Below are 12069 nucleotides of genomic sequence, written 5' to 3'. Positions count from 1 at the left end.
ACATCTAAAGAGAAATGCATGCTGCTTTGAAACAGTAAAATGTGTCTGACTTCGAAGAGCGTAAAATTTCTCATTCCTTAATATTTATCTTTAAGAGAAAAGGTGTACTTTGACTGTAGAAGTGCTTTAGGAAAAGGCTTTTTTTTATCCAACAAACATCATTGTTAAGTAAGACATAGTGACAACCTTTAATTCACTTGTTTTCATTCATTAACGTGAACATAAATATAATCTTCATTTGTGAATTAATAAAGTTTTTTTTTTTTAAATTTAATTCAATTTTCCTTTGTGGTGAAGCCATACCTCAGTTTTTTAACCACATAATACACATAAAGATGGACAATAAAAGGAAAGAAAATATATAAATGGGTTGTATTCTGCCACACAGATGACCATCCAGTCTGTTCTCACCAAGGGACTCCATTATTATGTCAAGCAGGTTACGAGTTTACAAGGTGCTGAATCACACACAAATACAGCGATCTAGGGGATGCTGATACCTGGCAATCAATCAGTCAGATATCTGTTTGAAAATCACTGACTGGATCCTGCAGCAGATAAAAGGTTCTTGCATCCTTTTTTGGGTTGTTGTTACAATAAATTGGAGCATATCTTACCTTCCATTCTACTTTAATTAGTTTTCTGTGTTTAAAAGGGTGACACGGCTATATCTTTATAAACATTTATGTTCTCTTGAATGGATTCTAATTTTTGTTATTTTGTTGGGAGATTTCTTGAAGCACTTCTGAGGTAGTAAACAGGGTCCCCAGGGGCCAAGACCCAAGCTAAAAGGACCCTCTGTGCTTAATTACAACTCCATAAAGTTCTATATGTTGTAGAGATAAAAATCATCAAAAAATACTAGGAATGACTTGTCTGTCTGCAAAATGGTTTGTAAACTTCTGTCAGGTGGGTTTACTCCCCGCCATACCCACATCCATATTTACTATGAATGATAGCAGGCACCCACCGCGAGCCTCGCCACACCCCCTTTCTAGGAACGCCATTTTGTTGACACACAGCCTTGAAATCAACTTAAGCTCCTTTTGAGGAGCTTTTAACTTAAGCTTGGCCATAATATGTGACGTTACCAAAAGAAACACACATAGACTTCCAGTTGCGGCTAAAGCAGACCAAAACGGCGCTGTCCCATGCGGTAAAATCGGTGTTTTGTTTTTTTTTTTGCGAGTGCCTGGCCACTCATTTCAACATGAAACTCGCCGCTGCTGACGTCACCGAGCCATCTTTGTCCGCCTAATCCAAGTGGCGTTTATTACACCTTCATTACCGCACAGACTCGGACAGTGCCAGGCTCCAGTAACAGCCTGCAGGTGCCGCATCGCCAAGCAAGAAACATATAGATCAGAAAAGAAAAGAAAAGAAAAGAAAAGGGGGGGGAGGAAGACGCGTTCACGGGACATAGCTCAGTGGCAGATACAAACCAGCGCTCCTCCTTGGATATATAGGCAGGGAAACGCCACAATAACCAACCAAAAGCTGCCAGAGGGTAGAGACGAGCGCAGAAGGCAATCCACATCCATCTGCCAGCCACTTAGTGCGCGCTAACATCTCCAGTCCGGATTTCAGCGCAGCTGTCTAGCCAATACAACCAGGAAAATGTAAGTACATCATCGTTTTAATGCTAATTTTAACCCCCCCCCCCCCCCCCCCCCCCCCAAAAAAGCATAAATCCTCGCTTATTACAGTGGCGTCCTCACGACTAAATAGCTGGCAGGCTGTTGGGGATTTACCCTCTGTAAGCACCGAGTCCTGCGGGTATTTCCCGGGTGTTATGTTTATAATGATTAAATGTTGTGGTTGAATGTAATTTCACAGCAGCGTCTGTCTGGTAACGTGACCCAAACGTGAATGTATAAAGGCTAACGCGTCGGCCTAACCTTGAGGCAAATGGAAGCATCGTCTCTTATGTGACATTATCAGCCTTATTTTATTTCTCTATGTGGTAAACAAGCTGTGCGTGTGCTTTTTCCTCCCCCCCTCATAGCTGCTCTTTCATTTTATTGTCCGTCTCACTCGAGCCAGCACGCACGCACACTCGCATTTTTTTCCTTTCCAGTTTAGGCTGGTTTGAATTGGAAAAGGACACCGTCTACGCGATTAAGCACATGTTAATTAAACCTAAAGTAATACAAAATGAAGCGCAGTAAAAAAAAAAAACACTGAACATATCAGAGGCTTAATTTTCGTGTCGCTGAACGGCAGCTGACGATTAGGCTAATTCTAGAAACAGCAAGGACACAGCGTTGAACAAATCACACAGGCTGCTAGAGGAGCTCAGGCCATTTTCATAGCCTGTTGAACAAGTGCAGCTTTGAAAATATTCGATACTCAATGAAACCTTGTTATTGACTATTGTGTTATTAGCTGTAAATTAGGGTTAGGCCTGGTTTAGGTGATATTTGCAACCTCCTGCGGGGGGTGGGGATAGCCTAGCCTCCCACTGTATGTCGTCGATTGTCATGCGAGGGCGGACGGCTATATTTCTCTACTCATTTCAGGATGGTTATCTCTTCTCAGTTAAATGCTCCCTTTAAAATGAAATAACTCTACTTTGTCTTGCTTTGTATTGTTTCAATCGCGCGTCATGCAAAGATGTATAAATGGCTGGCTAAGAAAAGGTAGCCGTGACAGCCCCATCTGTCAGTTTTCCAACACATCAAGCAGTTATATATAATAGTGCCTACACACATGTCACTCAGCCGTATTGTCATGCCTGTATACATTTCCACTGTGTGCTACTGAGGTAAATCTATTGCCAAAATGTGATGGTAAAGACATCCAGGTGCTCAAAATCTCCCCGTTTTATAAACGGAGACCTCCACGCCCTCAGTTTGCTCGGCTCTGTGTGTATTTAGCGGCCTGTTGTGCTCGTTGTGAACGATGTGGTTTTGACAGGACATTATGAAGACCCAGCAGCCTTCAGTATGTGGTGAAAGTCATGTAACACGAGACGGAATGGGACAGAAAGGACTGGATATGACAGTTGTTGGTTCAGGCTGCCGAGGCGCTGTCCAGTGCTGAAATGTCGCTCTTCAGTGCTGAAAATGAAAGAAGATGCTTCTCCATGGTCGTGACGACAGAAATCTATCTATCTATCTATCTATCTATCTATCTATCTATCTATCTATCTATCTATCTATCTATCTAGTCTATTAGTCTATTAGTCTATCTGTCTGGGTATGTCAGGCTCCTTTCTGGATAGGCAAGGTAAATGTTATGAGTCTTTGTCATTTCATTTTAGGTCTCTGAAAACCTTAAATAGAGCTGTCAAAGTTGCAGCAGCCCCCATTGGAAACCACGGGGACTATTTTAATAAGCACTCTCTTGTTAGAAGATTGAATATATTTAACTTTCATAGAACATTTCACATTAGCAGTGGACTGAAGACTGAGTGGTGTGAAACTTAACCTTTTTAGTATTTTATATTGGATATCTTAATTTGATAAGATTTTCTGATTCTCTTTACACTGAAAAGAGGCATGAAACTGAAACAATTAAAAGGTCTTATTCATGTTAACTTATTTTGCTGAGATTTCAAACCTTTGTGCCATAATTATGGAGATGAGCGAATGCTCATTTGCATATGAAAAATAGGGGAACAGAAGAAGCTTATGCACAGGAGTAGCAAGGAAATTTTTGATCCACTTGGCTGGATCAAATTCAGGAGGTTTGCTGCATAAGCAACTCTTCCTGGTGTTAGCTGAGAAGTGATGACTGTCTGAACCCCTGCACATGTTCTTTTTATGTGTTAATAGCACAGAAAAAGAAGCACATAGTGATTACATGTGATATTTTGTAGTTTGGTATTCAGCAGTGAACAAACTTTGTTGATAAATTCTTTTGCGTCCTAGTGTTTGCTAATGTGCAAATTACGGATGAAATAATACTCTAGTGCTGTAGTCTTCGGTACACATAACATGGATATTGATGGTTGTTTTGGAGGTTTAAAATATCTATTTTCTGTTCACGCTTACTAGTAGCTGATTGTGACCCACCAGCAGCATCAGGCCAACTACTCTAAAGGATTTGTTGTTGTTAGAGGATTAGTAGTGTGTGAGCGCATAAGGGTCACCTTTATACTGAGTTGGTTTCAACTCGTAGATTTGCTTTCTTAAGGCTGAGGCATGTTTGCCAGAAGATGCCATGGAGCTGACTTTCTTTTAAACTCCTATGTGACATTAGGCTTTTGTGACTAATGATGTAAAATAGCTTGATTAATGGAGTGAGTACTCTGAGAGACTAAGTAATATAAGCAAGTTCATCATTTTCACTTTAATTTTTCTACTGGATATTCTGGACTGGATTGCAAAATGTTTTTTTTTTTTTTTGTTTTTTTTTTTTAGCGTTTTATTTACTATGACCTTACGCATAGTTGAACCAACACTTGTATATGTTGGCTGAGGTAGTCAAAGCTTGGTTCAAAATAATATTGGACAACCATATTCAGTTTTCTGTCTTTTACTTTTAGTTTATTAATCATGGTTTAAGCTATTAATCATAGCTTTGTTTGATCATAAACATACATGTTGTTTATTCTGCATCTTTGGCTTAAATCTTCAATTTTAGAGGTTTATAGGTTCACACTTGGTAGCAATTTCTTGTCCTTTCAAACTTATTGCATTGTTGGATATTGCTTGGGAAAGATAAGATAAGATAAGATAAGATAAGACTATTTATATAGCATTTTTCATAGGCACAAGGTCACAAAGTGCTTCACAACAATAAAGCATACAATGTGGTGGCAGGTTAATAAATGCCATCAAAGAGGATGTTATCCATAGACACAGTTGTGATGGTCCTGTGATCTACTTTGCAGTTCTTTGGATTTTATTCAAGAGCTAAAACCAGGTTTTATTTCAACATAGATTCTATTGACTGTTTAAGAAAAAAGAACAATAAATTCATAATGTAAAAGCCTGTTGATTAATTAAGAATTTGATGACGTTGTGACTGTAAACTGTTCCATGATGCTTGCGTTATGTTGGGGATTATTTTGCTTATCTGCTATTCTTTATCATTCATTAATTATTTATGCTGTTTTAGAAACAGATTTTTGCAGAAGTGCATTTAGAAGTTTAAAGAAAATTGAAGTAAAATTAATTCAAGTGAAATAATTCATGTCAGTTCTCAAATTTTCTATTATATTATCTGTCTTGCTGCAAAGTGATGAGCACGCTTGCACATTGCATGTTCATGTTGGGGGCATTTTTCATGAGGCTTTCACTTTTCAGTGATAGAATGACACTTTCTCTCTAACTCTGTCACTTACTGTGGCCACCGTCTGTGCACAGTACATCCACATGAAAACGTCACTCTGGGCCAGAACAAACAGGACAAAACAAATCCCTTTAACATTTGTTGAGCCAATTTTTATTGTATTTCTTTCTCTTTATTTTTGTGTTCATTTTTTATAGGAAGGTAGTGTAACTCCAGTTCATGATTCCAACAGGTCAAACCTTTCTGTTCCAATAAAATCTTCTGTTCTTCTTAATTAGATGCGATTCAGTCTGTAATCTCAAAATCCAACATAAACTCTCAGAACTTTGACGTCACATTCGTTTTACATTTTTCAATACACCTGCAGTGGCAGTCAATTCTCAGTTAAAGTAAAGGATCTGTTTTGCTTGTTTTGTAGCCGATTAATGCACTATTTAGGCAAATTAACCAACAATTAAGTGGAAAGAAATGACTCGAGTACTGTGTTTTGTGACATCGGTCACTTTTATTTGAAGTTTTGTCTTAATATTTACCTCAAGTATATACTGTGTGAGAACATATAGATAATCTCGTGCAACAATAGAATAGAGCAAAGCCATGTGAGACATTTCATCTGCACTTCCTTACTTGAGGTGGTAATTCTGGATGGAATATTTATTTATTTGTTTATGTAACTGAGGTTGGCAGTAGAAAAAAAATATAGAAATGTTTTTGTAAACTCAGTTACAAAATTGCTGTCTGAAGAACAATGAGATGTAATGACAAAATAGTCCTATTTTCTCTTTTTTTTTTCAAGCAGCCTGTTTTCTTTTTTTTTTCTTTTGTAAAGGCACGCATGAGTCATACTTGTGTGAAATATTAATTCATTTACGTTTCATCAGGTGAAGTACTTCTAAATGGGTTGAACTGATATAAACTAACATCTCCCTTAATTTTTCTCTGAATTATTCACTCTCTGTACGTGTATTAATAACTATATTTGTTTTTTGTTTTTTTTCTTTAATCAGGTCTGCCCCAGCTGGAGCCCCTGCACCAGAAGGAGGGAATCAGCCCCCTCCCAACCTCACCAGCAACCGCCGTCTGCAGCAGACACAGGCACAAGTGGATGAGGTGAGTGCATCTTGTTTTACCTACAAACATTTCTTAAAATACAAAGAGTTAGATCGATAAAAAAAACAAAAACAAAAAAACATGGAAGTTGGTTTGGTTTGTACAGTTTTGGGGTTTATGTTGTTTCTGACTTGTTAAATAAATAAATAATTATAATTTTGATCTAAATCTAGCAGATCTGCTCCATCTAGTTGAACTTGTGCTATTTGGTGATGTTGTCTAATTGCTGACTGCACCTCACTGCTTTGCATTTCTTTCCCCAGGTGGTGGATATCATGCGTGTAAACGTGGATAAGGTTCTGGAGCGTGATCAGAAGCTGTCAGAACTGGATGATAGGGCTGACGCCCTGCAGGCTGGAGCTTCTCAGTTTGAGACCAGCGCTGCAAAACTGAAGAATAAATACTGGTGGAAGAATGCCAAGGTGAGGACATGCTTATTTATCTTACAAACGTGTCTACAACGCTTTTCAGACTCAAAAAAACACGTTTCAGTGGATGTTTTGAAGATTGCAAAACAGCCTCAAGAATAACCAGAATGCCGCATCACGCCATGCAGCTATGCAGCCGAGCAGCCCAAAGAAATCTTGTCCTTTAAACATTAAGAGTTGGAGATATTTAAACCACTGCATATTTTAAATAACCATTGTTTGATTTCAGTTGTGCTTATAATGTGTTTATTACACTGATGTAACCAAATGTACCACTTTTCTAATGACTTTATCTCTCTTTTTAAACCTGCTGACCACAGATGATGATTATCCTGGGTGTGATATGTGTGATTGTCCTCATTGTCATTATTGGTAAGAACTCTTGTGCACTCAGAAATCAGTCATCACATAAGAAAAATGCTTCACTAACTTTACCTCTTTTTTTCTTTCTACAGTGTACTTCAGCACCTAAGAAGAGTCGTTCCTACCCCAGTCTGATCCCAGCTTCCTTGCTACAGAATAAAAAAAACAAAAAAACAACCTCTAATTGATGACAAAATTAACCACAGATAATTTATTATATGTACGTATATCTCCCCAGTTAGCCTCGATATAACACCCCTAAACCCTTCAGGGCCCCGTGACTCCCCCACTTTCACCACCTCGCCTCTGGACCCCTGTTAATACTTGTCCTGTGAGTGTGTGGCCCCGTCTCCTTTCTGGGTACTCTTGGCTTTTCTAACCTGCCATACTGAGAACCAAACACTTGTGACGATGCAACAACAGAAAAGGAAACAACAATTGGCGATAATTGTTACATAACTGATATATATATAGTTCTTTGTAGAGTTTTATTCTGATATATACTGTTTTGTAGGTGTGTGTGCGTGTGTGTGTGCATTTTGTACTTTTTATTTATTTTTTTAAATTAATTTGACGTATGCTTCAGCGTTAACTACTGCCTATTAATCGAAGTGTGTAACTTGCATGTTCTCATCACCTGTTGGTCCCCTGCTTGTTCTGCATTTTCTTGGTGTGTTTTGCACAGTGGAGCTAGTCTCCATGTAACTATTGGCATACCATTTGTTTTTCATTTATCTGCGTTGCTCTCATCCACCAAGACAGTTAAAAAAAAAAGAGCCTGGGAGAGCTAAAACTTGTCCTGAAAGACACGCTTTCAAGTTAAAGAAATTGGAGCTACTCCACAAAGGAAAGGAGCCTTACAAACTCCCCAGGCTTCCCCTGGTTTAGCTCCATAACTTTACACCTTAAAAAGATATTAAGTTTTAGTTTCTTGTATGGCATTTTTGGGAGAGTTAATGCTCGCTGACACTGATCAAGCATAAGAATATTGCATGACTTGTGAAGCTAATCTCTAGTGATCATCACAGCCCTGTCCATCTTTTCCTTTCATTAACTGAGTGTGATTCTGTTTCGATGATGCTGTCTTTAAGAACTACCATCTCAAGTGTCTTTAATACCCAATTCGTCCTCTGTCTCTAGGCATGCTTGGACACCTCAGTTTCCTCTGATAATTTAAACTGCCATAGTAACGTTGGACCAATGTCTGTAGATGTTTCTTTTTTTATTTGAATATTACGTAGTGTCTTATTTCGAAAACATTCCTTCATTGCAGTCTAGTGCAAATGCTCTTACTGTAGCACATGTAAATGTAAGTACCTTAAAAAAAATATGTACATGCAATGAAAGTTGTGTTAGTAACGTTGGTCATGCAAACCATAGGAGAAAATAGTTGTAGTAAATAGCTGTAAGAGTACATTTCTGGATAAGACGGGATCAGACTTACAATCCAAGTTATTTTTTTTTTGTTGTCAAATTAGTGATGTTACCTTAATATTAAACCCCACACAGTATCCTGTGGAAATACATTTATGTCAAAGCGGTGATATATGCTTGGAATTAGGTTCTAATTCCAGGAGATTGAATGGTTTCATTCCAAAAGGTGAAGATTGATCAACTTCCATAAATCCAAGGTTATGCTGGTCCATTCTTTATGAGTGCACTGAAAAGCCTTAGTCCTAAGTTACTTTTGTTAGTTTCCAGTCAAACCCTCCCTCACACTTTAAGTTAGTGTCTGGGGAATGGCTGACTGTGGGGAAAAAAAAAGCATCCGTGAAAAATGCACAAAACAACCTTGTTTTTGATGGCGCTGTCTGGCTGCTTCACAGCCTGGCCAAGAGAAACGCTGGTGCAGCAAAACCTCTCAACACGAAGAGCACATTTAAAAATAAATAAATGAGGACAATTTAGCCTTACAGAGCCAGGATGAAAAAAAGGACAAAGGTCCACAATCCACTTATGTTGGGGCAGGTTGAGAAATTTACGGTCCGCTTAGGGACAAAAAAACATCATAAAAATAAACCGTAGCATTCCTAAGAAGAGTATTTTACTAGCGCAGTGGTTTTGTCTCAGTGTTTCTCCCTATAGTTAAGGCCTTTTTTCTTTTTTAAATATAATAGATTCTATTTTTTATTATAGTATATTTTTGTGTGAAGCAGACAGGTAAAGAGGAGGCGTACAGTCAGTACCACTTGCTGCCAACCACAGTGAGCTCCTCTTTACCTCTGTCTGGTGTGTTTTTTGTAATTCAGCTCTGTGCGTTATACACTGCCAAGCATCAAGGGAGAAGCTTCTTTTCTTATCGCAGTTATTTATTTCATTGGTGCCCTCACTGGTGTGGTCTTGAAGTATTTTCTCTGATTTTTTTTCAGCATGTACTTGTGTGTATGCTAACCTTCTGGCTATGAATAGAAGAGCGGGGCAATCCAAAGTGCTTGGTTTTTCAATTATAAAATTCCCCGTAAAACCAAGGCCTTGAACTTTTTGAAGGCATTTATCTGAAATTCTTTAAGGCCACTAAAGGGATTTATAGGAATTAAAACCACTTTACATGCAACCACTGAGAGACTTTGCTTTCAAAGTTGGTTTTTTTCTTGTGGTTGCAGTAAATCAAAGCTCTGAAATCGTTGCAGTTCAGCTATTCAGATAAATCTGGTTAACTGAGAACTTACAAGCTTTGTGTCTTGAATTGTAACCAGGATGCAGATTAGCTCATAATTTACTGCCATTGATAAAAAGAAAATCCTAAAAGAAAAGCATGAATTGAACTTTAAGTCCTAAAGTAGGAGTTAAAAAATGCCTTTGCAACCTTATCTCTCTTATCTTTCCCACCAGCAGAGTAGACCAACCTGTCCCTTTTTCCTCAACTTGATTTACTAATTCAGATTCCTACTGTGTGCAAGCAGGTGCTTCGGTGTGTGTATGTGTGTGTGTGTGTTAGAATAGCTCTGTCTTGGGAATATCCCTGGTTTATCCTGACAGATTAGGCCGCTTAAATCTCAGAGTGAGGGCACGTTGTTTCCTTGACCACTGAAGTACACAAGCAAAGAGGTTTCAGATCTGACATCAGATCTATTTGAAAAGAGCCCAACCCCTAACAAGCCCACTCCGCCTTGCTCCCCCGATGTCTTTTTTTTTCTCCAACACAGAGCAAAAGTAAACAGCAGACAATTACCAAAGACCAGATTACCGTGCTTACGCTGCCAATAGCCATCAAAAACAAGCGAAGAGAGACCTGCTATTTAAACTGTATCAGCCTGTTTTAAATAGCTTATACCCTTCCTTTATCTTTAGGATCTATAAGTTATCACACAATATTTCTATATATGGTGTGTCAGTTTGGCTTGTGAGTGTGCCATCCTAACATATGCAAGTTAAACCAAAACATGAGGGCCGCATGCTTCAAATCTCAAACACAGTCTCCCCTTATCATGTGTATCCGGGCCTGAGGAGCTTCTTTAATCTGTACCAAGTTTGTAGACACATGATCCTGTAACTAATTATAGCACAAGTCTTCTTTTTTCTGTGTCTCCATTGTGTTGAAAAGCTGTGTGAATTAGCTATAGCTATCAGACAAAACCAAGAAAAAATGTTATAAAAATTCTGCATTGTTTGGTGTTGTAATAGGGGGGATGTTTTGGGGGGTAGGGGGGTCCTATATCCTCAGGTTTAAGGTATATAAGCCACTGAAAATTTGGATTATTTTGGCAATAGAAAATTCTAAAAAAAAAAAAAGGTCATGGATGTGGTCAATTTAGCCATTTTACAGGACTTAAACACACAGTGGACTGAAGTGAAAGAACACTGCTGATTGGGGTAGGACCTCTGTGTAATCCATAAAACAAACTGTTGTCCTGTGAGTGCTCAAGCAGTTTGGTCACAATAGTGAAAATGAAGCGAGTGCTCTCTCTTTCTCTTTTTTTCCATGTTGCTTTAATGTCTGTATGAAAAGAAAGTGTGCATATATTTTAACACCGTGGCACTTTTTCTGTTGTGATTCCTTCGTTTTGGTGGGATGATCGAGTGGCGAATATTGTCTCATGTCATCCTACAGAACCGTTCAGTCATCTCAACGCTGTGTTCAAGTCATTTTGGAGGTGATCCAAAAAGTAAGGCCATCTTGCTGGTTTGAGTTGATGGTATTTTAGTGAAAGTTTCATCGCCATGAGATGAAGAGGGAATGTAAATGTAGAGTCACCCCGAAAAGACATGAACACAGCAACAGGAGGGAACCTTTTGAGTTACTGATTGTTCACTGGGTGGCTTAAGATGCACAATATTCAACTTAAAATATGTTAACATGTTTGATTTTTTTTTTTTTTTAACCAAATATTGTGTTTTTATTTTGCATCTGTTTAGTAACAATTCCAGATGTCACAGCATTGTTTGTGTCAGCACTGATGGGTAATGGTAATGAAAATGACAAGTTAATGGGGAAAAAGTATATTTACCGTCAATCGTCCAGAATACTTAGAATGATTCTATCGTTTACATCATATAAAAGTTTGTACCTACAAGATATATAATTTAAATTGGTTTAATTTTAAAGAAATAATTTTTTTTTCTTTCTCTCTTTTTTTTTTTTGTTTTGTTTTGAGTGGGGTTTGAGGGATGAAGGCCCACATTGCCTCTGTTTCATCTAGCCTTACAAGGAGGGACAGGACTGGAGGATCACAGGCAATGTGCTCAGTTTTATTTTATTCTCACTTTTTTTTTCTTTTATTTGCTTTTATTTATTGATAGATTTATTGTGCTGTCCTTTGGTATGGGATTAGAAACAAGGTTGATTCAATGTAAAGGTGAGGAGACTGAATGAAAAAGTACATGAAATAATTGTAGTGTAAATCTATCAATGTCTTATTATATTGATGAACATCATGAAATATATGTATATTGGAAAAAGTATCTGTGGAAACTTGTACTTTTGTGTGTG

At 38.1% G+C, this 12069-nt stretch overlaps 1 protein-coding gene across 1 annotated transcript; it reads left to right on the top strand.

Moving 5' to 3' along the window:
• Positions 1 to 2613: 2613 nt before the first annotated feature.
• On the top strand, positions 2614 to 7248 carry vamp2 (vesicle-associated membrane protein 2; the record flags this gene model as incomplete). The annotated part of the gene is made up of 5 exons (XM_079247445.1): positions 2614 to 2639; positions 6246 to 6348; positions 6612 to 6770; positions 7097 to 7148; positions 7232 to 7248. 5 exons carry the CDS (start codon positions 2614 to 2616, stop codon positions 7246 to 7248), a joined length of 357 nt encoding a protein of 118 aa, XP_079103571.1.
• Between the last annotated feature and the right edge of the window lie 4821 nt (positions 7249 to 12069).

This window comes from Telmatherina bonti (assembly GCF_933228915.1).
Source record: "Telmatherina bonti genome assembly, chromosome: 10".
NCBI lineage: Eukaryota > Metazoa > Chordata > Actinopteri > Atheriniformes > Telmatherinidae > Telmatherina > Telmatherina bonti.
Note: the sequence above shows the minus strand (reverse complement) of the source record. Positions and strands in the feature narration are given on the sequence as shown.